General features: G+C 60.6%; 2 protein-coding genes across 9 annotated transcripts; both read right to left on the bottom strand.

Moving 5' to 3' along the window:
• Positions 1-192: 192 nt before the first annotated feature.
• On the bottom strand, positions 193-14,669 carry PCBP2 (poly(rC) binding protein 2). 8 transcript variants are annotated; one of them, XR_014941381.1, is made up of 15 exons: positions 14,483-14,669; positions 12,211-12,346; positions 11,763-11,786; positions 11,627-11,659; positions 11,007-11,123; positions 9,573-9,704; positions 8,839-8,967; positions 8,310-8,384; positions 6,624-6,710; positions 6,371-6,447; positions 5,599-5,640; positions 4,568-4,640; positions 3,267-3,319; positions 2,415-2,584; positions 193-508 (listed from the first exon to the last, which is right to left on the bottom strand). XR_014941381.1 is itself a non-coding variant. In XM_085534152.1 (15 exons), exons 2-15 carry the CDS (start codon positions 12,277-12,279, stop codon positions 472-474), a joined length of 1,107 nt encoding a protein of 368 aa, XP_085390278.1. In that variant the 5' UTR covers positions 12,280-12,346; positions 14,483-14,669; the 3' UTR covers positions 193-471. The 8 variants fall into 8 exon arrangements, 6 of the variants coding, with proteins under 6 accessions (XP_085390278.1, XP_015705875.2, XP_015705873.2 ...); XR_014941382.1 differs by having other exon boundaries at positions 6,208-6,447; XM_085534152.1 differs by having other exon boundaries at positions 6,382-6,447.
• A 302-nt stretch (positions 14,670-14,971) lies between these two features.
• AMHR2 (anti-Mullerian hormone receptor type 2) lies at positions 14,972-24,768 on the bottom strand. Its single transcript, XM_085534156.1, is given in 15 exon segments — positions 14,972-16,028; positions 16,126-16,463; positions 16,599-16,637; positions 17,143-17,278; positions 17,707-17,843; positions 18,072-18,219; positions 19,477-19,631; positions 20,239-20,277; positions 20,280-20,352; positions 21,573-21,797; positions 22,877-22,986; positions 23,277-23,369; positions 23,774-23,947; positions 24,305-24,454; positions 24,680-24,768. Coding segments are annotated over 15 exon segments (1,881 nt in total). The 5' UTR covers positions 24,693-24,768; the 3' UTR covers positions 14,972-15,977.
• Between the last annotated feature and the right edge of the window lie 1,168 nt (positions 24,769-25,936).

Consider the following 25,936-nt stretch of genomic DNA (forward strand, 5'->3'; position numbering starts at 1 on the left):
TCTTATTTTTTTTTTTTTTTTTACAACAGAACTGAAACTGAAATGTGTCGCTCATCCAAACTCTTAATAGAACAACGACGGGACGAAACAGAAACGCCATGAGCCAAAAAGAAACAGGGTTTAAAGTGGGGGGGGGGGGGGTTAGGGATGGGGAGGGGGGGGGGGGAGAAAGAAGCTTGAATCAAACTAAGATGGAGCAAAATAAAAGGCTGTAATGGAAACTGAAACCGACCATAACAGAGAATGAGGGGGGTGGGGTTAAAGGAGGGGGGGGGTCAAAATGATAAAGAAACCAACCCAAAAAATAAAACCAAATCCGAGTGGAGGATCCGATGAGCGGCGCGGAGCAATGGGAGGAACCGAGAAATTTACAAACTAGTTTAAAACCTGGGGCTGCTGCTAAAGGGAACACGGTGGGTGGTGGTGGTGGTGGTGGAGGCCGAGGGGTCCGCAGGCCGCGCCGGGGCCCTCCTAGCTGCTTCCCATGCCCCCGGTCTCGGAGGAGAGCCTGCAAGGAAGAACACAGTCAGAGCTGGGGGGGAATGGGGAGGGATGGGGGGGGGGTCCCACCAGCTGCGGGGCTGGCAGTGATGGGGGTGGGGGGGATGCAGGGATGAGACCCTCAGTGCCGCCTGCAGCACTGCAGGTGGAGCTCCCAGTTGGACAATGAGGACCCCCCCCCCCTTATTAATATCCCCCTCTCCCCCCCACATCAAGACCCCAAGAGCAGGGAGGGAATGGGGGAACCCATAAGGGACCAGCGGGATGTGGGGAAGGGGATGGGGGGGGATAGAGCACAGCGCCCCCAAAGCTGCACCTCAAAGCTTCTCCTCCCCTCCCTCAAACGGGGGGTGGCTGTGAGCCCCCCTCTGCCATAGGGAACCCCCTGCCCGCATACAGGGCTCAGCCCCCCCCCAGCACAGAGCTGCAGAGCACGTTCTCACCGTGGCAACTTTATTACAGGTACAGACATGAAAGAGACAGCCAGGCCGCGACCCCGCGGGACACGGAACCGGGAATGCAATGAAATCCAGACTCATTTATTCATATAACGACCCCCACCCCCAACCAAACCCCCTTGTGCCCCCCCCCAACTGCAACCAAGCTACTAAAAAAGGAGAAAAGGGGGGGAAAAATAGCCCAGAAATGCAACAAAGTGAGGGCTGCAAAGCTCAGGTGGATGGATGGAGGGAGGACGGAGCTCCAGGGTATGGGAGAGGAAACCAACAGGCCAGAAAATGAGGGGAGGGGGGGGTATAAGGAATATCACAATGAGGGGGGGGGTCCCATAGGGGGCAATGAGATCTGAGAGCTGCCCTATGGCTCAGTAAGGAGAGAACCTCTGCTTTTCCGCTTTGAGTTTGTTAGTAACGCACGGCACGGCCGGGCTGGAGGCAGCACCCTTAGCAGCAGACACAACATTTAGAGCCAGCAGAGGGACAGGTTTCATGCCAAGCAGACTGGAGACACAAGGGGCGCTCGGAAGAGGGTTGGGGAGGCTGGTGGGTGCGTCCGAGACCCCCGCAGTGACGAGCGAGGGGGTGGTGGTGGAGGAGGAAGAAGAAGAAGGGGTGGAGGGTTGAGAGAGGTTGATGCTGAGGTGGTCAGGGATCGTGACGGAGGCTGCCTGGGAGGAGGGTTTAGCGCTTTCTAAACTGTAACAGAGGAGAAAAGGAACAAAAAAACGGGTGGGTGGGTGGGAAGAGCAGAGAGGAAGCACAGGACAAACAGCCAAACCCGCCGGGCTCGGGGAGAGGGGGGGGGGGGATGAGAAGAGTTAAAGTGGGGCTGACTGCTCCTCCATAGGGACAGCCCTGCAGCCCCACAGCCAGCACCAGACCTGAGGCTCCCAATGCAGCCTCATTCCAGCCCTAACTCCAGCCCTAATTCTAGCCCTAACTCCAGCCCTAACTCCAGCCCTATCGCTCACCACGAGACACATCCACACACCTGGAGGCCTCAATGCAGCCATGAGGGCCCAATCCCTCACCCCACAGCACTGCAGACCCCATGGGGAACACAGCGGTCCCCAAGGCTTAAATCTGCTGCTCAGACATCCATAGGGATCCCCGGGATCCCCACATCCCACTGGGAGCTGCTGGGGATCCCACCTGGATCCCCCCCCCAGCACAGAAAGCAACGGATCCAAAACGCACCAGTCAAACTGCTGAGACCCCAATGCAGCTCCAGGGACCCCAGGGTCCCCTCAGCCCCACAGCCACGACCCACTGCAGCCTTCCCTCGTCCTACAGCTCCATGGAGAGCAGGAGGCGATCGCAGCAGGGCGCAGGCATAGGGAAGGGAGGGCACAGGGATGGGGACGGGGGGGGGGGGGGAAGCCCCTTCCGCTCATGCTTGGGGGCACAAGGGTGGTCCCAGCCCTCCCCCCGCGCCACCTCGTGATGGAGACTCACCTGACATTAATTAGATACTGGGCCAAGCTAATGCTCGCTGCAGATCCAGTTATGGTAACCTGCCTGTCAGTAGATCCTTCCACTGGATTGGCAATTTTGATCTGCGCCCCGGACATCTGGCGGATCTCATTGATCTTGGCGCCCTGACGCCCAATGATGCAGCCAATCAACTGCGGGGAGACAGCAGCTTCGTTAGCACTCATCATCAATGGGCAGAGCACCCCGTCCCCATCCATCACCCATAGGGGGCATCACCCTAAGGTGGGGCTGATGGCTCCCAGGAGGGATCTAAACCCCTTCCAGCTCCTTTGTAAGGAGAGACACTTAAATAGGCAGAGACAGGATGGGGGGGAATGGCTTCAAAGTGAAACTGGGGAGAGGGAGGTGAGATGCGGGGAGGGAGCTCTGCACCCAAAGAGCTGTGGGTGCCCCTTCCCAGGGGGAGCTCAGGGCCACAGAGGGGTCCCTGAATTAAATGAGGGGTCCCTGCATTAACTGAGGGGGTCCCTGCATTAACTGAGGGGGTCCCTGCATTAACTGAGGGGTGGGAGCAGCCCAGGGCATAGGGCTGGAGCTGAGCGAGCCCTAAGGCCCCTTCCAACCAAAGCTGTTCTGTGATTCAATGTAAAATGGCAGGAGAATAACAAAATAAATGGAGATTTCTGCCTTCAGTCTGGCTGGAAGGAAGAGGGATGAACAGAGCAGCCCAAGGAGCTGCCTGCTGTGCTGCCATCACTCACAGCACTGCCATGAGTACAGGCAGGGGGGGCAGCCCCACACCCATCTCATGGGGGCACAGATCCTGCTGACCCCCCCACGCCGCCCCTCATAGGGCAGGGTGCAGATACTCACATCATTTGGAATGGTGAGTTCATGAGAAGTGGTTTGAGCAGAAGCATCCAAACCTGTTGAAAAGACACGAGACAAAGCAGGACAGGGTCAGGGGGGCGGTGGGGGTCAGGGGGGCTATGGGGGGGTGTGGGCACAGCGGGCAGCCAGCACTCACTGCTGGTCTCACAGCCACCTCAGAGACAGCTCAGACAGGAGGGGAAGGGCAGAGCAAGTGGTGAAGTTACTTGAGCCCCCTCCCCACTCACCTGCTGCCCCTCCCACCCCCCGTTTCTACCACAAGCTCTCCTTTGCAGTGGGGCAGCACCCCATCTCCATGGGGCCATCACACCAATGGCTTTGCTCCCTCACCCCAGCAGGGCAGTGCTGTGTCAGCCAGGCCCCACCATGCTGCTCATGTTTCTTACTCTGCACTTTGCCCCCCTGCGGGAGCTCAGACCTCACTGCAGGGTCCTGGCAGCTCAGCACAGACACAGCAGTGACCCCTGCAGCACCAGGCAGGGGCTGTGCTGCTAAATGCCATCCGGGGCTAAAGGTTTGTGGGGGCAGGAAAGGGGGGGGGCTGCCTATGGGTGAAGTGTGGGAGGCTCTCTGTGCTCAAGGCTTTTAACAGCATCACACAGCTGAGCCCTTTGACTGCTCTCCAGAATCCAGAGTGCAAACTGACACTCCTGGGGCCATCCAGGACCTCCAGCAGCTCCCCTGGACCCCCCCAGCCCCTTCTACCCGTGCAACAAGGCGGGCAGCAATTAACAGGGAGACCCCGGCCAGTATTAATCCACAATATTTTGTGTTTTAATCATTACCCCAATAGCCTTTCACTTCTGGAGAGCTGGACTCAATGCCTGTTAAGACATAGGTGATAATAAGTTTGGCTGTCTCACTTTTAGAGTCCCAAATGGAAACGCAGCCACCTCAGCAAACGCTACCAGCAAATTTGGTGCAGCTCAGCAGTCAGCGCTGGAGCAGCTGGAGGGAGGAGAGCAGGAGCTGCAGGCCAAGGGGTCCCCAGAGCATTGGCAGAGCCATGAAGGATGGGGTGGGGGGGAGCAAAGCAGCATGGAGACCCTGCCTGCTCATTGATCTGCCCTATGCAGGGGGTGGGGGGTGCAGAGACCATAGCTGTCCCCAGATGTAACATGAGAGATGGTTACCTGGCTAGACCTCACCATTCACACTATGTGGTTTTGGGTTTGTTTTTGAGCACAAGACCCCGTGTAAAGGCCCCGCTTAGAAGGGAGCCCGGCTCCCAGGTTGGCCTTTGGCCCACGTTAACACAGAGAAGAGAGAAGGAGTTTCCATACCACTGAATCCAGTGTTGCCATGAGACATTGGAAAGTGTGACTGTTGCATTGCCAACTGGTGCAGCTTGGTCAGCTGGAGGGAAGAGAGAGAGAAAGAGAAAGAAAAGCTGATGTTAGCTATTCCCCAAACCCAGCAGGGCCAGGACCACGCGGCGGGTACACGGACACAGCGAGCGGAACCAAAGGCCTCCCCCCACCCTGGGCCAGGAGTGGGCTGGGGGGCTGCACCCACCCCCCAGGAGAAGCAAGGAGCTATGAGAGGAGCTCGGGGAGACGAGCAAAGAGGAGCAGGAGAGACGAGCTCGCAGGGTGCTCACACCACACCATGCAGGGAGCAGCGTGGGGGAGAGGGATGCGATGGAGGGAGGGTCAGGATGGAGCCTGGAGCGATGTGCAGCCCCTGCAGCAGCTCAGAGCACAGCGTCCTCCTACCCCTCCTCAACACAGCCCCCCCCTCACTGCTCTAAGGGCGCCATCAGATGAGATCAGCCCCATGCCAAGCCTGCAACGAGCCTACGGGATGAGCATGGCTGCCAGAGGAGGGCGGCATCCCAGCAAGCAGGGACGGTGCCCACGGTGAGGGGGGAAAGGGGGGAAAAGGGGGGGGGGGGTGGTCACCACCTGGACTGCTCTGCTCTCCTGTCCCCAGCGGCCCATACAGGCTGGCGGCAGCCTGGGCCAGGCCAGATCCCCCCCTCCACTGCCACCTGCGAGGCTCGGCTGTCCCCTGCCCCAGGAGAGCCACCGTGATGTGCCAAATTCAAGAGGGAAAGATGGAGTGAAATGCCAGCCAGGGGGAGGGGGGGGCAGGGGGAGGAGGGGATCGTCAGAGAGAAAAGGGGAGGAGGAAAAGGAGAGATCTGAGCCCGGGTGAAGCTGGCTGCAGGAGGGCGAAGTTTTTTGGGGGGGAGTTTGGATCAGATCGAGTTTGAGCCCGAGCTGCCGGCTCCTCGAGTCCAGAAAGCACGAGAAAATTTTGCCAAGGGGGAAGAAGGGTGGATTTCAAACAAGAAGTGTAAACAAAAACTTACATCTGGCTGTGGAATGGCATACTGTCCTTGAATGGCATAGGCCTACAAAAGGAGGAAAACAGTCCTATTAACAACCATCGGACAGCCACCCAGGGACAGACATTTCAACTAGCCAGGAAGTCAGAGAGCCAAGGCGGAGAGTTCTCCGGGGCAAGGGAAGTGGGGCAGGGAGAGGCAGGGGACGGATAATGCTGTAACAAGCGGTTTCTAGACGGGAAGGTCACTCGAATTGGCCTTAGGTGGCAGTTACAGGGAGGGAGTGGACAGTATGGCGCCGTCCCCCCCAAAAAAAGGTGGCAGACAAACAGAACGGCTGGGATCTGGATGAAGATGTATGGTGTGGTGGAGTCCGACAATGCTTCTACAGCCCTGCGCCTCCCGCCTCGCCGACAGGGGAGGGTCTCCAGCGCCCACCAGCCCTGCTAGCTCCCGGCCCCTCCTTCCCCGGCCCAGCAGCCCCCCAAAAAGTCCCGCTCCGAGTCCTCTCGTCACTCCGCACGCCTAGGAAACGTCGCCGGGCAAGCTAGAGGTCACTGCTGGAGCTGGCTAACCGATGCTAGACAAGGCAAAGAGAGGCATTCGGGGGGGTAATGAGGCTGAGCGCCTGACCTGCCGAGTCCTCGTCTCGAGGTTAAGGGACAGCCACAGACTTCAGATTCCTCCTGAAGCTACCCAGAAAGGGCGAGTCACTGGCTGGGGCCTGGCTGGCTAAGGTGGGGGGCCGGGCAGGGGGGACAGGAGAGGCAGGGGAGAGGGGGGTACACAGCCTCACTTCCAGGTCACCGGAAGAACTGCAGCCCAGGCTGGAATTGGCCCAAGTTCGTTGCCATGCAGTGGCTGCCGGGTGGCCTGCGTGAGGAGAGGTTGGTGGGCTCAGAGTCCAGTTTCCCAAGTGGACAGGAGTCCACAGCACAAAAGCCACCGTGACGGGTTTTGGGGGACGGGGACAGGGAATGCCACCCTTGTTGGCAGTCTCAGAGAGGCCAAGGATTGAACGGGCCGTGGAGACTGAACTCCCCTCTCACCTCCTGAGGTGGTCCCTCCAAGTCAGAGTTGAGGCACATGGATGGGGCGGTGTGGGGGTAGCTCGCACTGCCGCTGCTGTACCTGTCCTGTGGATAAATTAGAGGACTTCAGTCTCCAGGGCTGTCAATCCGAAACCTTCCGCTAACACCAAAGTCACATCGCCATTAGCTCTGCTTCCGAGGGCTAACCCTGCTCTACGCACGACTCTGAGCTGCGACACAGAGCACAACACCACCAGGAGCGGGCCCGGAAGGCTGCAGCGGGCTGGCCCTGGGCCGGGGGAGAGGGATGGAAGACAAGGAGGGGAGAAAAAGGGAAAGGGAAGGAAGAGATGCGTGGCTGTCGGGAGCCTGCTCCTCACTGCTCTAAAGGGGATGGCGGCCGGCTCCAGCACCGGGGGGGGGCTGCACGGTCCGACCCTCCGCTGGCAAAGGGGGCGGGAGGCTTCGCCCGGCGTCACCCCCCAGGTGCAGAGTGGCAGGAGAAGCTGTCGGAGAGCGGGGGCTGACCAGGGTCAAGGGGGGGAAGGAAGAGGCAGGGAGGGCGAGGGGTGGGGGGTGCTGAGGCGAGGGTGGGGAGGGGACGGCAGCGGCTCCGTCCCCTGACAAGCGCAGGGTGGCACTCAGAGGCCCGGCTCCAGGGGAGGCTGCCTGCAGCTCTCCACCCCAGCTGCAGCATCGGATCCGGTCTGCGTGGCCGTGGCTCTGCCTTACAGCAGGACCCCGAGGCTGATGGCAGGGGGGCTCCGGGCCCCCTCATCAGCGTGCACCCACCCTGGGGGGGCCTCTCTGGCAGCACGGAGGCAGCAGATGCATCTGCGAGTTGCCCTGTGTTGCTCCAAGTGGAAATGGCAGCCCTGGGAACTGGGGGGTGGGGAGCAGTGACCCTCACACCCCAACCTCCTCTCTCACCCAGCGGGGACCAGCACAGCCCCAAAGCTCTGGGGGACTCGGGGCTTTACAGCAGACAGGACCCCAAGGGAGCCCTGTTGCCTGTAATGGCAGCGCCTGGCTCCATGGCTACAGCAATGGGGCGGCCTGAGGCAGCTGCCACTGCCAGCACATCCCCAAGGCAGGGCAAGCGACTCCCCAGGATCAGCTCAGCACGAGAGGGGCTGCATCCCCGATCCCTTAAGGCTACTTCTATCTGACACCCCCCCCTCGCCAAGACGAAGCTTTTCTACGCTCCAACCCAGCCCAAGGCACAGGCTGAGCCTCTGCACCCTAAGAGCCAGCCCCAGAGAGCAGAGAACCCCCAATCTCTGGGCCAGTCACCCACACAGGTCACACCGAGTCATCAGAGCCGGTCCCATAGAGGGGACAACTGGCTTTGGCAGCTGGAGTCTCGTCCCAATTCAAACCTCCGACCACCACATCGGGTTTCCCCCCACCCGGCTGCTCCAGGAGCACTGACAACACCACCCCCTCCCCAAATTAACCCCCCCAGCTCCCCCCATCTCTGCCCTCCTGCAGCGAGCTCAGTGAGGCTCAGAGCAGGCTCTGGGAGGCCGAGGCCAAGCAGAGCTGCCCCGTGCTGGAGGAAGCGGTGTGGGTGACAGGCACGCAGAGCAGCTGATGTGCGCTGGTGGTGTGGCAGCTTGTATTCCCCCTCCACCCCCCCACCAGCCACACAGACACACAGACCCCCCCCCTCCCCACACCCCAAGAGCTGAGCAGAGGCCTTACCTGACCGCCTGCAAAGATGACGGGAGAGCTGGATGGCTTGGGTCGGTACGGGATGGTGACGCCCTTCGGGGGAGACTGGGTGACAGCAGAGAAGGGACATCAGACACCGAGCGCTGCCAGCCACCCCCTCCCAGCACCCAACACTTCAATTCAAGTGTGAGTCTGCTCTCAGGAGGGCACAGAGCCCGGCTGAGCCTTGAAGGCTGCAAACAATCCTATTTATTCACCACTCCATGCACTGAGCATGGGGGGGGTTGTAGCGCTGTGCTGGGACATGGGAATGCTGCTGCTCGGCGTCACTGCTCACCAGGGCAGCAAACAACACCATCAGCTGGCAGGAGCTCAAGAGGAACAGCTCAACCCCAGCTTTAAGCAGCTCCAAGGCTCACCTGTAATCCCCCACTATCCCTTTATCCCCCAGGAGCTGCTCCCCTGTCCTCAGGGGGGCACAGCCAAGAAAGGGCAGAGGGATCCCCTGCGCCTCACACGTGTCCCCGGGGGCCCAGCACACGGCTGGGGGGGGCCCTACCTCAAGCATGACAACGCAGATCTGTTTGACGCACTCAATGATGGACTGTGGGATCCCAGCAATGGTGATGGCTCGCTCGGTCGAGTTGGGCAGCATGTCTCCTGCCACCTGGACCTGTGCCCCCGTGCTCTGCAAAGTTTAAGGATAAAAATAAACAGTCAGACCCGGGGAGGACAGTGAGCTCACTGCAGCCAGCAACCTCGTGGCCGAGTTATACATAGCCAAAAGTGCCCCCCTTCTCCCTCAAAATAATGCCTTTTAATCCGAGCTGGAAATAATTCGGTCAGGAGGAACGAGGCTGCGGCCCTTCCTCTGTAACCCAAGTCAAGCCCATCTCTGCTGCGAGCAGAACTGGACAGGGTTAATCCCTGGTGGCCAAGGGTCAGTGACACCCAGCACTAAGCAGCATTACATGCCTTTCTCACTGAGAGCCGGGGGTTGGCAGGCTGCTGGCATGCATCCCCCCCCCGCCAGCTGGGAAAAAGCCTAGGGAGAGGAATGGAGAGTAGCAGGAAGCCAAGCATCCCGCGACAGGGGACGGTGCCGGGAAGGGGAGGCTCTGACCCAGTCTCAGTTTCACACACACTAAAAATACAAGGGGCTTTTTAAAAAGGGCCAAGTGATGCTGTCTCTACACTATGCGGTTCCAATTATGAGGGGCACACACAGGTTTTTGCCCCCTCCACCACCCACTGGCTCTGTACATCACCAGCAGGGCAGCCAGCAGCACCCACCTCTCGTATCTCCTTGATCTTGCAGCCTCCTTTTCCAATCAGGGAGCCACACTGGCTGGCAGGCACCACAAGCCGGAGGGTGACCGGGGGCCGGCTGGCAGCCGTGCTGTTGGTCATGGAGCTGCTGATGTCCTGTGAGGAGGAGAAGTTGCTCAGAGAGACCAGTTTGGTGCAGGACCTTCATCAGAGAATGGGGCTGGTTGTGCCAATGTGATGTTGGAACCCATCCTATTTTTCAGAGCTTTGTTAGCATGCAGGAATCGATACTGCCATGTTGTTGAGAAGGTGAAAGCAGCCAAACTCTGTGGCTTGCCATGATGGTTAAATTGGGTTTTAATCCCCACTAGCCCAACGCAGAGGCACTGGGTCAAGCCACCACTGAATGGGAACCAGCTGTGTTGAAGAGATGAGGGGCTGGGGGCTCGGCCTCCCCTGCAGACAGCTCCCAGTTCAGCTCTTAGCCATAATGGGGATGAAAGCTCAGTGAAAACAAGGCGGGCGCTGATTACAGCCGTCATATCTGGGCAGGGGGAGGGGAGGCGCACGGCTGGGCTCAGCTGACCTACTAAAATAAAAGCTTTCGCTGAGCCCCTGGCTCAGAGCACCAGCAGCGACAACCAGGAGGTTATCAGCTTCCAGGACAGCAGCAGTTTGGGACTCACAGCCTTCAGGGCATCCCCATGAGTACAGGGGTTTTTGGGCCTGATGTGCTGACAGGGAGAAGATCCTGAATCCAAATGGATGAGGCACCAGGAGCTCTGCCCCCACAAGAGGGAGGAGGGTCAAGGAGCTCTGCCCCTTGAGCAGGCAGGGAGCTCACCCTCCTGAAAAGCCCAAAGCTCCTCACACCACAGTCCTGAGCAGGGCCTGACTCCCACAGCTGGGATTAGGATCAGAATCCTACTGACAACCAGTTCAGTAGGAGCAAGGTAGGGATGCAGCTCGTCCTTCAGTGCTGCAGGACCCCCAGGCCCCTTCTCAGCAGGGCTGGATATGGGGCTGAGCCCCCACTCCACATGGAGACACTCAGGCAGGGAAGCATCAGGACAGTCCAAGAGAAGAAGGAAAGCAGGGATCCCAAGCCCTGCTCTGTTTGATGCTGTTTTTGGGGTCCCCAGCCCCAGGTAACCCCCACATGGCCCCAGCACTCAGCAAGCAGACACTTAATGTTGGCTGAGCACTCAGGAGGGAAATATCATACTTAAACCCTGGACTCTGCTCAAGGAAGGACAAAGATCAGCCCCTGCTCAGAGAACACTCCTCACCCACAGGGAGGATCACGTGCCCCCCCCCAGGAGCTGTGGGGCAGCTCCCAGCCCCACACAGCAGCTCCATGAGGCAAATTTGTCCAGAAAAATTAAAAAGTAAAAAGAAAATCAAAATGCTGAGCATCGTCCCTGCAGCACAAAGGGGAGGCTCCCAGCACAGACGCACCTCTTCCAGTTTATCAATGATCATCGCAAAAGCTTTGAAGATGGCATTGGTGGGGCCAGCAAGGGTGATGATCCGCTCGGGGCAGTTCCCTTCGGAGATGTTAATGCGAGCACCACTCTGCAGGAAGGAAGGAAGCGGCGTCAGGGCCCCGCGGAGCCACGAGGCCGCCCTCCTCCCTCTGCTCAGCGCCCGGCAGCCATCTTAGCCATGCTGGCTTCCTGCCCCAGCCCTGACTACATCTCCCGGCATTCCTCATGTCCGCCGGCTCCATCTGCTGCCGGTGCTGCGCAGCCAGAAAATTCCTTTCAAGGCCGGCAGGGCCGCGGACCCCTCAGCCCCCCCAGCCCCAGCCATGAAGCTCAACACCCCCCCAAGCCACAGCTATAAAGCTCACCCCCCCCTCCATCCCTAGTTATAAGGCTCAAGCCCCCCCTCCATCACCAGCCATAAAGCTCACCCCCACACAACCCCCAGCCATAATGCTCACCCCCCACCACCATCCTTAGCCATAAGGCTCAACCCCCCCCCGTCAATCCCCAGCCATAAAGCTCCCCCCCTTCCCCCCTCCATCCCTAGCCATAAAGCTCCCCCCTTCCTTCACCCCCACCCATAAGACTCACCTCCTCGCGCATCTTCTTCACGGACTCCCCTTTCTGTGATAGAAAAAGAGAAGGGAGAGATGTCAGCGTGGCTGTGCTAAGGGGGGAGGGTGTTAAGGGGGAGCATAGGGAGGGGGGGGGGTTGCTGCTCTCTTACCTTCCCAATGATGCTGCCGACCTCCTGGGGGGGGAATAAAAGCAACAATTAGGAAGCACATCAAGAACCGCCCCCCCCCCCAGCACCACCAGCATCCCCACAGCTACACAGCACAAAGTGCAGCTTCTGGGGGCAAAACAAACCCCTGGAGGCCCCCCCCAGCCACTCTGAGGCTGCACCCACGGTTACATTCATTCCTCCCCTGCCCCCCCCCCCCCCCCCCCCGCTGTTATTTTTATTGATGTGCTGCGCTTTTAAAGCGCTGCCTCAGTCGTCACGAGCTGCCCCAGCCCCGGCCGGGTGCCAAGGAGCACATTCCTCACTGCACTGGCTAATGGCAGCCACGAGGTGGGGGGGGATGAGGGAGCACAAACACAGGGGGAGCAGTGCTACGGGGGGCTGCTCGGCTGGATGTGGGGGGATCAATGGGGGACACACACACACGTACCTTCCCATGCATGAGTAGCCGGATGGTGAGCGTGACATTTAATCCACCTTCAATGACACCGGTGTCCATCTTGAGCTGCGTTGGGTCAGGTCAGGCTTTGTCAGCAGGCAGATCTTTGGTCGCTGGGTAGTGAGAGCTGGGAAGGAGAGGGGGCAGCTTTGAGGCCCCTCCCCATATATGTCTGACCCCATCCCGCATGGATCCCCGTGGAGTTCTCCCTATACAGATATAGGGTCCTTCTCCCCCCTAGGGCAACCCAAAGGGCTGGGAGCCCCACGAGGCTCCTCTCCCCCACTCAGAGCAGATGGGAGCACATCCAGGCCCCCTTATCCCCCACCTCAACCCAAAGCCCCTCCACCATCACACCCAAGGAGGAGCCCCCCCATGCAGCCTCACACACCGACTGCCCCATTTCACCCACTCGGGGGGGCCGGGTTATTGAGGGGAGATTAAAAACCAAAGCTTTCTCCCAGCTCCGCCTGCACTGAGGGCTTTGGGAGCAGCTTCCAAGTTGATTTTCTCCAAGCAGATAAAGCCACATGAGCCCACGATCAGGTTTCAAACAACCTGCGGCCCCGAGCCGACGGCAGTTGCAAAACACGGTCAGCCATAGAGCAGAACAGAACAGCTCTGCAAAACCTCCCTTAAACAAAAAAAAAACACTACAAAAAGCTCAACTAAATAAACCGAGTTTCAGCCTCGCTCTGCATTATCAGCTCAGAACCTCATCAAAGTTTAACCAGCCCCAGAGAAAGGCTGAGCCGGGCAGAGCGGGGCAAGGGCAGCGGGATTAAGATCTCAGGGCCGTGCCAAGCTCTGAGCAAAGGCTTTAGGAAGGGGAAACCGTGGAGGTTTATTGGCAAAGAAAGCTCCCAAAAACTCCACATTCCGGGTCAGAGCCGTGTAGATAAAGCAGGGCTATAAGTGGGGCTGTGGGGGGGGGGCACGGAGCCCCATTGCAGGGTATGGGGGGATTTGGGACCTCCTGGCGGCCGGCTGCTCCTCCCGCAGCTCAACGTGCCGCCGCCGCTTCTCATTCACGTTTCGCGTTGAATCGCAGCGGTTCTGCCGGTCCAACGGGGACAAAAGGAGCCGCGGGGTCGCGGTTGTTGGGGGGGGTGAATGGGGCTGAATAGAGCGGAGCAAAGGGAAACTTCCCCCGAGTTTGATTCAGCTCCGGGGCCCTCGAGGCACGTGGGGGAAGATCGGCCCTTAGCGAGGGGATGGGGGGGGGCTGCTTTAAATTGAAGGGAGTTCGGGGGGAGGAAATGAGCGGAACTGAGCCCTGTGGGGTGAACGGGAGCAAAGAAGGGGCGAAAAATGAGGGGGGGGGGGGGGAAGGAGGAAAATCCAGCTCGGAAATGGGCCCAGAGCACAAAACGAGGGGCTGGAACACGCGGATGGGGGGGGGGCAAAGAGGGAACAGGAGAAATCGAGGGGGGGGGGGGCGGCAGCGGGTCGGAGCCGAGCGGGCACGGGTGTGAAAACACTCGGAGGATGGGGGGGGGGGGGGGGGTTAAAAGGGGGGGATTAAAGGGGCCGGGACCGGGAGCCGGGACCGCCCCCCCCCCCCCCCGCGATGGGCCTCGGATCCAACCGTGCCCTTTTTTGGGGGAGAGAAAAAACGGGAGGGCAAAAAAAAAAAGGGAAAAAAAAAAAAAAAAAAAGGAAAAAAAATCGGGAATTTCCGTTAAAAAAAAAATTAAAAAATTAAAATATGTATATAAAAAAAATATAATTAAAACATCTTCGGAAAAAAAATAAAGAAGAAAAAAAAAACCCTAATTAAATGTAACAAATAACCGCCCCCCCCCCCACAGACCCCCCCGTGGTGAAGTGGGGGGGGGGGGGGGGGGCAACGTGCGTCACGCGGCACCGCCACCCCCCCCTTATCCCCCCCCCCCCATTTATCCCCCCTATATCCCCCCCTATATCCCCCTTATCTCCCCCTTTATCCCCCCCCATCCCCTTATCCCGCTGTTGCCGTTGGGGGATGGGCAGCTCCCCCCCCCCCCCCCCCCCCCCTTCCATCCCATCGCTCCTTTGGAGGCGGCGCGGCGCGCACTAGGCCTCACTAGGCCGCACTAGGCCGCACTTAGGCCTCGGGCTGGCGCGAGGGCGCGGCCCGCGCAGTGCGACGCAGGGCGGGACGGCGGAGCTACGCGAGGCCGCGGCTTCGCGGATGGAGCGGGAGAAAGAAGCGGATGGCGAACGGGGGAGCGGGATCGGGGACGGGGGGGGGGGGTATTGAAGGGGTGGAGGTCGGGCCTACCTGGAGCGGCGCCGGTAACGGCGGGAGAAGGGCGCTCCGGGCGGAGCGGGAGGAGGGAGGGCGGGGAGGAAGGGGAGGGAGGTGGGTGGGTGGGTGGGGGGGGAAGAGGGAGTGCGGCGGGGCGGGCGGGATGGCGGCGACCGGAGGAGGCGGCGGCTGCTCCTGCTGCGGCGGCCGCGACGGGTCTGGGCGGGGGCGGCGGGAGCGGCCGATTTACAACCGCCCCGACCCGGAAACGGACGGCGCGTACCAGCGAGGCGAGGAGGGGCGGGGACAGAGAGGCAACGCTCCGCCCACACCCCCCCTCACACACACAGCGTTAGTACCTCCGGGCTCAGCTCGAGGATGGGTAGAGCGCCCCCTGCGGCCTGGAGGACTGAGAGTGGGGGAAGGGCAGAGGGAGCGATGGGCGCCCCCTCCCCAGTGTTGTTCGCCCCCTCCCCGGTGTTGTTCGCCCCCTTCGACGCAAAGGAGGCTCGGAGACGGCTCTGAGGCTTCTCTGGGCTTTATTGGGAGGCAGCAGCAGCAACACCGGCAGCTGGGACAACACAGAGCCCCAGCAGCCCCACAATGGGACTGGCAGACCCACAGTGACACCCCATAATATGCTGACCACCCCCAATAGACCCCCCAGCATCCACGCAAGGCACAGGCCCCATGGGGTGAAGGAACATGGGGGGCATAGGACACGGTGGGGAATGGGATGTGGGCGGCCATGATGCTCCCAGCTGGACAGGGTGGATATGGGGGGGTCACAGGGGTCCTATGTGGATATGGGGCGGGCAGGGTGGGCCCAGGCAGCTCCTGGTGGTCGTGGATCATCAATGGGTGGTCGTGGGTGGTTCCAGGTGGTTGTGAGGGTCATGGATGGGGACCCAGATACAGGGTGGTCTACATGGATATAGAGTGATCTACATGGACATGGGGGGGTCTACATGGATATAGGGTGGTCTACATGGATATAGGGTGGTCTGCATGGATATGGGGTGGTCTGCATGGATATGGGGTGGTCTACATGGATATAGGACGGTCTGCATGGATATAGGGTGGTCTGCATGGATATAGGGTGGTCTACATGGACATGGGGGGGTCTGCATGGACATGGGGTGGTCTGCATGGATATAGGGTGGTCTACATGGATATGGGGTGGTCTGCATGGATATGGGGTGGTCTACATGGATATGGGGTGGTCTGCATGGATATGGGGTGGTCTGCATGGACATGGGGTGGTCTACATGGATATAGGGTGGTCTACATGGATATAGGGTGGTCTGCATGGATATAGGGTGGTCTACATGGACATGGGGGGGTCTGCATGGACATGGGGTGGTCTGCATGGACATGGGGTGGCCACGGATGGTCCCAGGTGCTCATGTGCTCCAGGTGGTCCCGGCAGTGCTGGGTGGTCCTGGAGGTGCTCATGGGTGGTCACAGCACATGGGGGGGGGTCCCACAGGAGGACACGGGTGGCCCCAGGACATGGGGGGCATTAACATCAGTCAGAGTCGCTGCTGGAGGAGGAGGAGGAGGAAGAGGACGAAGAGCGCTGCAGGGCAACAGGACACTGTGAGCACTGGGGGGGTGACCCCAAAATGTGTCCCCCTCTCCTCCCAAACCCTGTGTGTCCAACCCCCCCCCATCACCTTGTGCCTCTTATGAGCCTTCTTCATCCTCTTCTTCATCTTCTTTGCTGCCTTCTTGTCCAGACCGGGGGGAACCAGGGGGGGCATCCCAGCATAGGGGGGATGGAGGGGGGGGCAGCCCGGGGGTCCCGTTGGGCCGGATGGGGGCAGGATTGAGCCGGGGGGGTACGGGGGGGTGCTGGGTGGGTATGGGGGGGCTATGGGGGTGCTTGGGGGAGCCGTGGGGGGGCACAGGGGCTGCCCAGGGGGGTAAGGAGGGACCGTGGGGTGGGGGGGGTAGGAGGGGTTGGGGGGTGGTGGCTGTGGGGGGTACACGGGGTTGGGGGGGGGTGGCTGCCCTGTTTGGGGGGAGAAAGGAGGAAATGAGGGGGGACCCAGCTCCCATAAAGCTCTGGGGAGGGGGGAGCAGGAGATAGAGGTGAAGCTGCCCCCAAGTTCTGGGGGTCAACCCAGCCCCCCCCCCACCCCCTTACCTGCATTGGGGTCCCACATAGTGGAAACTGCTCCGGGACCTGGATATGGGGGGGGGGGGGAAATGGGGGAACATGGGGTGAGCTTTGACCCACAACACCCCCTTCCTGTATGGGGACGTGCCCCCACAGTGCCAGAAAGGGGATTGGGGGGGGGGGAGGGGGTTCAGAGATATGGGGGGGGTGTCAGGGTGGTGGGAGATATGGGGGGGTCAGAGGGGTTGGGGGGCTTAGGGACATATGAGGGGAGCAATAGGGGTACATAGGGGTGCAGGGAGACTTAGGGGCGCAGAAGCATTGGGGGTGGGGGGGTTTAGGGTACACGGGGGGGGGGGGGGGGTTGGGGATGTGGGGGGGTCTGGGGGTCCCTCCCGCTCCTCTCCCACCTCCGCCGCCTCCGCTCCGAGCGCGGCCCCTCCCTGCAGGAAGCGGGGAAGGGGCGTGTTTATCTCTATTGGCTCCTCCCATTGGGGGCCTGGTCTGTCTGTACCGCTGTATCTTGCCCCCCCCCCCCCCCGTGCCTCAGTTTCCCCATCCCGTCCCTCACCCCGTTCAGCTCCGTGTTGGTGGTTCCGGGGGGCCGCCAGGCGCTGCAGGCGCTGCAGGGCGCGCTCAGCCGACAGACGAGCCTCGGGGTCGGGGTCCCAACAATCCTCCAGCAGCTCCTGCAGAGCCCCCGACGGCTGCGGGTACAACCCCCCCCCCAAACCAGCGGTCAGTGATGGGGCATTGGGGACCCCCGGCCTTAAGGTGGGACCCCCAGTGGGGAATCCCCTTCTGGCACTCCCCCCACGCACACAACCCCATCCCCACATATAGGGTCACTCTGGGCACCCTATGGAACCCCCAAACCTCTCAGCACATCCATAGTCCCCCAGTTCCCCACCCCCCCGCCCCCAATATTAGATACCTCCAGACCCCCACAGGCACCCCCCCCCATATAAAAGCCTCTCCTATGGGACCCCCTGAGCACCCCAAGATACCCCAGAGGCCCCCCAATATATGGTCAGCCCTATGGCCCCCTCCCCTTCATGGGGGACCCCCTGTGCCCCCCCCCTCATGGGCACCCCAGGGACCCCCTGTGCCCCCCTCCCCCTTGTTGGGGTCCTACCTGCGCTGTGCGGTGCCACGTTGTGGGGATCAATGGTCTCCTTCTCTCCTCCACCGCCAACCGCCGGAGCTGCGCCGCCGTGGGGCTGCCCCCCAACTCAGCCTCATAGGCCAGACGGAACTCCGGCACCGGGACACCTGGTGGGGGGGAATAAATAGGGAGGGGGGGTCTCATTGGGTTGGGTGGGATCGATGGGACCCAGAATAGGGGGGTCTTATAGGGTCAAGTTGGATCAATGGGACCCAGAATAGGGGGGTCTCATTGGGTCGGGTGGGATTGATGGGACCCAGAATAGGGGGGTCTCATTGGGTCGGGTGGAATCGATGGACCCAGCAGTGGCTCCCAGGGTCTCTGTGGGGTCTCACCGGGGCTCAGGCTCTGGCAGCGGCTCAGGATCTCCCACAGCAGCAGCGCCAGCGCGTACACATCAGCCTGCAGCAATGCACGGCCCCAGCAGCGAAGGTCCAGGCTCTCGTCCAGGATCTCGGGGGCCAAATAGCGCTGGGTGCCGGCCTGCAGCAAACAGCAAAGCAGCAAACAGCGCTTACAGCACGGCCGTGCTTGCACCAAAGCCATGCTCACACCAGGGCCATGCTTGCAATAGCACCATGCTTGCACCAGGACCATGTTTGCAATAGGGCCATGTTTGCATCAAAACTATGCTTGCACCAGGGCCATGCTTGCAATACAGCCATGCTTGCAATAGGGCCATGCTTGCAACAAAGCTATGCTCACACCAGGGCCATGCTTGCATCAAAGCTATGCTTGCAGCAGGGCCATGCGTGTAATAGGGCCATGATTGCACCAGGACCATGCCTACATCAGTGCCATACTCACACCAGGGCCATGCTTGCACCAAAGCTATGCTCACACCAGGGCCATGCTTACATCAAAGCCATGCTTGCAGCAGGGCCATGCTTGCACCACGGCCATGCATGCACCAAAGCCATGCTCAAACCAGGGCCATGCTTGCAATAGGGCTATGCTTACATTAGGAGCATGCTCACACCAGGGGCCATGCTTGCACCAAAGCTATGCTTGCACCAGGGCCATGCTTGCAATAGCACCATGCTTGCACCAGGACTATGCTCACACCAGGACTATGCTTGCACCAAAGCCATGCTCAAACCAGGACCATGCTTGCATCAAAGCTATGCTTACAGCAGGGCCATGCTTGCACCAGGGCTATGCTTACATTAGGACCATGCTCACACCAGGGCCATGCTTGCACCAAAGCTATGCTTGCACCAGAGCCATGCTTGCAATAGCACCATGCTTGCACCAGGACCATGCTTGCAATAGCACCATGCTTGCACCAGGACTATGCTTGCACCAAAGCCATGCTTACAGCAGAGCCATGCTTGCAATAGGGCCATGTATGCACCAAAGCCATGCTTAGAGCAGGGCTATGCTTGCATCATTAGGACCGTGCTCACACCAGGGCCATGCTTGCACCATTAGGACCGTGCTCACACCAGGGCCATGCTTGCACCATTAGGACCGTGCTCACAGCAGGGCCATGCTTGCACCAAAGCTATGCTTGCACCAGGGCCATGCTTGTAATAGCACCATGCTTGCACCAGGACTATGCTCACACCAGGGCTATGCTTGCACCAAAGCTATGCTCACATCAAAGCTATGCTTGCAGCAGGGCAATGCTTGCAATAGGGCCATGCTTGCACCGAAGCCCTGCTCACACCCGGTCTGTACTTGCACCATTGCCGTGCTCACACCATTGCTCACACCCACCCCATCCCCCCCCCTTTTCACCCTCCGCAGTTGCTCCGTTCTCTGCCCGGTTCCGGTCGCTCGGGCCGGTAGCGCCATGGCCAGCCCGAAGTCCCCGATGGCGCAGGTCCCGTCCTGCCGAACCAGCACGTTCTGGCTGCTGAGATCGCGGTGAACCACGCGGGGTTTGTACAGACCTAATGGGGGGGGGATAAATGGGGAGGGGGTTAAGCTTAGAGGGAGGGGGTTAAAGGGGGGGGTTATGGGGAGGGGGGGGGTTAAAGGGGATGGTTAAATGGGGGGGGTTAAAGGGAAAGGGGGTTAAAGGGGGAGGGGGTTAAAGGGGGGGTTAAATGGGGGGGGATTAAAGGGGGAGGGGATTAAGGGGGGGATTAAGGGGAGGGGGGGGTTAAAAGGTGGAGGGGAGTTAAAAGGGGAGTGGGCTAAAGGGGGGCGTTAAAGGGGGGAGGGAGTCAAAGGGGGGAGGGGGTTAAAGGGGGAAGGGTTTTTAAGGGGGGAGGGTTAAAGGTGGGGATTAAGGGGAAAGGTTAAGGGGGGGGCTAAGGGGGGTTAGGGGGGGCTAGGGGGGGTGTTAAAGGGGGGGGAGGGGGGTAAAAGGGAAGTGGGCTAAATGGGGGGGTTAAGGGGGGGGGTTAAGTGGAGAGGGGGTTAAAAGGGGGAGGGGTTAAAGGGTTAAAGGGGGGGTTAAGGGGGAGGTTAAAGGGGGGGAGGGAGGTTAAAAGGGGAGTGGGCTAAAGGGGGGTTAAGGGGGGAGGGAGTTAAAGGGGAGGGGGTGTTTCTCACCGTCTCGCCACAGCTCCTGGTGCAGGAAGGCCAGACCCGCGCCAGGGACAGCGCCAGGCGCACGGTACCGGCCCATGGAGAGACATGATGGCGTAGGAAGTGCTGCAGGGAGCCCTGGGGGGGATATGGTGGGGATATGGGGGGTGGGGGGGGGTTGGGAATTGTGTGGGACACGGGGGTCACATCGGGGTGCGCTGCAGCTGCATGCAGAGCAATGCTGCTGTGGGGCTGCACCACCGCTCTGCACACCCCCACTGACCCTATAGCACACCCCAGGTGGGCTGCACACCCACATGCATCAATGCACACCCACATGCATCAATGCACACCCACATTCATCAATGCACACCCACCTGCATCAATGCACACCCACCTGCATCAGTGCACACCCACATGCATCAATGCACACCCATCTGCATCAGTGCACACCCACATGCATCAATGCACACCCACATGCATCAATGCACACCCACCTGTATCAATGCACACCCACATTCATCAATGCACACCAACATGCATCAATGCACACCAACATGCATCAATGCACACCCACATGCATCAATGCACAACCATGCATCAATGCACACCCACATTCATCAATGCACACCCACATTCATCAATGCACACCCACCTGCATCAATGCACACCCACATGCATCAATGCACACCCACATTCATCAATGCACACCCACCTGCATCAATGCACACCCACATGCATCAATGCACACCCACCTGCATCGATGCACACCCACCTGCATCAATGCACACCCACATTCATTAATGCACACCCACATGCATCAATGCACACCCACCTGCATCAATGCACACCCACCTGCATCAATGCACACCCACATTCATTAATGCACACCCACCTGCATCAATGCACACCCACCTGCATCAATGCACACCCACATTCATCAATGCACACCCACATGCATCAATGCACACCCACATGCATCAATGCACACCCACATTCATCAATGCACACCCACCTGCATCGATGCACACCCACATTCATCAATGCACACCCACCTGCATCAATGCACACCCACCTGCATCAATGCACACCCACCTGTATCAATGCACACCCACATGCATCGATGCACACCCACATTCATCGATGCACACCCACATGCATCAATGCACACCCACATTCATCAATGCACACCCACATGCATCGATGCACACCCACCTGCATCAATGCACACCCACATGCATCAATGCACAACCATGCATCAATGCACACCCACATGCATCAATGCACACCCATGCACAACCATCCACCCCCCCAGCAGCCCTTGGACCCCCACCCCGACGCCCCCATGTCTGACTCACAGCCGGGTACAGCTGCAGCACCAGGAGCCCCCCCCTGGCGCACGGTCCGGCCCCCCTCGTTCCCAGCAGTTTGGCCACGTTCTCGTGCTCCATTAGTGGCAGTTCATGCACCGCCCGCTCTGCCGCCCAGCGCCGGGATGAACCGGCAGCGAAAGCCTTGATAGCGACCGGGCGCTGCTGCAGGGTGCCCCGCCACACCGCAGAGAAACGGCCGGTCTGCAGCACCTGCAAACAACGGGGGGGTGTGAGACCATAAAGGGGAACACGGCACCTACGGGGGGACACGAGCACAGGACCACAAATCACATCCCTGAGCAGCCGTGGTGCTGCCATCACTATAGACCACCATCCCTAAGGACCACCATCCCTATAGACCACCATCCTATAGACCACCATCCTATAGACCACCATCCCTAAGGACCATAATCCCTATGGGCCACCATCCTATAGACCACCACCCCTAAGGACCCACCATCCTATAGACCATCATCCCTATAGACCACCATCCTATAGACCACCATCCCTATGGGCCACCATCCTATAGACCAACATCCCTATGGACCACCATCCCTATAGACCACCATCCCTATGGACCACCAACCCTATAGACCACCACCCCTAAGGACCCACCAACCTATAGACCACCACCCCTAAGGACCACCATCCCTATAGACCACCACCCCTAAGGACCACCATCCCTATAGACCACCATCCCTATAGACCACCATCCTATAGACCACCATCCCTATGGACCCACCATCCTATGGACCACCATCCTATAGACCACCATCCCTATAGACCACCACCCCTAAGGACCACAATCCCTATGGACCCACCATCCTATAGACCACCATCCCTAAGGACCCACCATCCTATAGAACACCATCCCTATAGACCACCATCCTATAGACCACCATCCTATAGACCACCATCCCTATGGGCCTACCATCCCTATGGACCCACCATCCCTATGGACCACCATCCTATAGACCACCATCCCTATAGACCACCATCCTACAGACCACCAACCCTATAGACCACCACCCCTAAGGACCCACCATCCCCATGCACCCATAGGAGCCCCCAACCCCATGGACCCCACATCCTTGTGTCCCCATCTCAAGGACCCACACTTCAGCAGCTCTAAGCACCCCCACACCCCGGGAGCCCATGTGCACCCATGGGTGCCCCCAAACATCACGACCCCATTACCCCCAGTGCTGCACACCCCATATCAGGTCCCAGATAGGGGTTCTCCCCCCCCACCCCCTGTCAGTGCCCCCTCCCCGTGGGTGCCCCCCCACCTGCAGGAAGCGCAGTGCAGGGAGGTCTGGGCTGGGGGGCTTTGGGGGGGCTCTGAGCTCCCGGCGTCTCTGTGGGGTCCGACCCATCTGAGCCCGTGTCCATCTGTGCCCTGGAAGGGGGACGTGGGGACATGGGGACACATGGGGACACACAGGAGCCCCCCACGCTGGGGATATGGGGGATGTGACACCCAGGGACCCCCCCCCACCTCAGGGCAGTGGGGTCCTTTGGTGCTTGGGGACCTTTGGGAATGTTGGGATGGGACACGTGGGGGGACCCACAGCAGCAGTGGGGATTTGGGTACCCCATACCCACGGGACACAGAGCCCCACATCCCCCCAGGTGGGGCTGGGGGTGCTCTGCAGATGGGTGCCCCCCCGTGTCCCCCAATGTCCCTACCCAGCGCAGCCAGGCAGGCGAGGAGGAGGAGGAGGAGGAGGGGGACGGCGCCCCACAGCCACAGCGTCCCCATAGACGGCGCCGCGCTGGGAGCTGGGGACAGAGACCTCGGTGACAGCAGGACCCCCCACCTGGGGACCCCCCCACCCCAACCTGGCAGGGACCCCATCACCCCTTTATTGGTAGCCCTTTGTGGGTCCCCCACCCCACAGAAATCCCCTACAGCTCCAAGTCCCCCCCATGGCTTCCCACCCCCCCACCCCAACACCACCCCTATGAATCTCCATCCCCCCACAGCCCCACAGACCCTGAGGACCCCTACCCCCCCCATGGGTGCTTTGTGTCCCCTCCTCAATTCCATGAGTCCCTCTGAGCCCCCTCCATGTCCAGCCCCCAGAACCCCCCCTTGTACCCACTCAACCCCCCCTCCATCAACCAGGACTCCCCCAAAGACCCCCCCTCCCATAGGGCCCCTCCATGTGCCCCCCATACCCGACTCAGGGGGCGCCTCCCCCGGCCCCGTGCCCCCCCGCCGCCCCCATTCCCGCTGACGTTCCCATTGCAGAGGTGGCCGTGGCACAGACACACGAGGACGGCGGCTCCGGGGGGTCCGGCGGGGCTGGGGGTGCACGCAGCAGAAGGGCAGGCGGCCCCCCCGCCCCCCCAGCAGCCTGGGGACAGCGGAGATGTCAGCGGGGACCCCCAGGGACCCCCTTCCCCTGCCCTGGGGTGGGGGGTGGGGGCAGGATGGAGACCCCCTTCTTGGGACCCCCCCTTTCCCCTCCACCCCCTGTGACCCCCCATCGCTGGGACCCCCCTCTGTCCTCTCCCCATTCCCACCCTTTCCACGCTCCCCCCCCTTATTGTTCCCCCCCCCCCGCCCTGATCCGTCCCAGCCCCATCCCAAGGCCGAGGTCAGAGCAGGGAGTGAACCGACCCCCCCCCCACACACACAGCTGTGCCCAAAGGCAGCTCAGCCCACAGCCCCCCCCACATCCCGACCCCCCCGCCCCCCCATAGGGGCTCACCCTGCACCAGCGCCTGGCTGCGGTTCCAGATCCCGATGCAGCATTGCCGGGGGGGGCAGCGAATGGTGCTGGGTGCTGCCCCCAGCTCCCCCCCCAGCAGGCTGCCCCGAACGCTGGGGTGCTTATAGGACACGCAGCTCAGGTTGTGCCCTATGGGGGGGAACACAAATGGGATGGGGGGGGGGGGGGTTCACTGATAGTGGCCCCCAGTCCCAAAAGTCCGACCTCCCCCCAGCCATGTTGGGGGTCTGCACCCACCTGGGGGCTGCGCTGTCTGCCCCGTGGGGTCACATTATGGGGGGGGTTATTGATGGTGCCCCCCACCCCTAAAAATCTGACCCCCCCCCCCCCCCCGTCATAGGGGTCAGCACCCACCTGGCGGCCCCATGGGTTCCTCCTGCTGTGGGGACGGGAGCTGCGGGATCCAGGCGGGGGCTGCGGAGGAGGAGGAGGAAGAGGAGGAGGATGAAGGCACCGAGGGGGGGGGGGGCTGCAGTGGGGAGGAGCGAGGCCGGGGGGTGGCACAGACCCCCCCCCCCAGCACCAAAACCCGGTGGCAAAAGGGGGGGGGGGTATCACAGATCGCCCCCCACTTGGGGTTGACGTTGTCCTGCAGGGGTCCCAAAAGCGGTTGTGGGGCGGCCCCACAGCTCATAGTGGTCCCATACGGCCCCACGGTGTCACCAATGGGCCCCAGGGTGGTCCCCAATGCACCCAGATACCCCGGGACCCCCAGGTGGGCACAAGGGACCCCAAAAGTGGCCTCAGGGTGAACCCAGGGACAATGTGGTCCCATATGAACCAGCAGCGACCCCAAGGTGGGCACAGGGACCCCAACGTGACCATAGAGACCCCAACGTGCCCCCAAGGAACTCAATGTGCCCCCCAAGGACCCCCAGGTGCCCCCATTGATGCCCAAGTGGCACCATTGACCCCCAGGCTCCCTCACTGACTGCCAGGTGCCCCCATTGACCCCAAAGTCCCCCCATTGACACCCAAGTGGCCCCAATGACCCCCCAAGTGCCCCTATTGACTACCAAGTGGCCCTACTGACCGCCAGGTGCCCCCATTGACTGCTAGGTTCCCCCATTGACCCCCAAGTGCCCCCACTGACCCCCAAGTGCCTCTATTGTCTACCAAGTGGCCCTACCTACTGCCAGGTGCCCCCACTGACCCCAAAGTGCTCCCATTGATTCCCAAGTGGCCCCATTGGCCCCAAAATCCCCTCATTGACCCCCAAGTGCCCCCATTGACCTCCAGGCTCCCCCATTGACTGCCAGGTGCCCCCATTGACACCCAAGTGGCCCCAATGACCCCTAAGTGCCCCTATTGACTACAAAGTGGCCCCAATGACCACCAGGTGCCCCAATTGACCCCCAAGTGCCCTCATTGACCACCAAGTGTCCCCATTGAGCCCCAGGTGATGCCATTGACACCCAAGTGGCCCCAATGACCCCCAAGTGGCCCTACTGACCACCAGGTGCCCCCATGGACCCCAAAAGTCCCCTCATTGACCCCAAAATGCCCCCATTGACCCCAAAGTGCCTCCATTGACCCCAAAATCCCCTCATTGACTCCCAGTTGCCCCATTGACCACCAGGTGCTGTCATTGACCCCAAAGTCTCCTCATTG

The sequence above is a fragment of the Coturnix japonica genome, unplaced genomic scaffold (assembly GCF_054131305.1).
Source record: "Coturnix japonica strain WE unplaced genomic scaffold, WE-NBRP24 Scf078, whole genome shotgun sequence".
Lineage (NCBI taxonomy): Eukaryota > Metazoa > Chordata > Aves > Galliformes > Phasianidae > Coturnix > Coturnix japonica.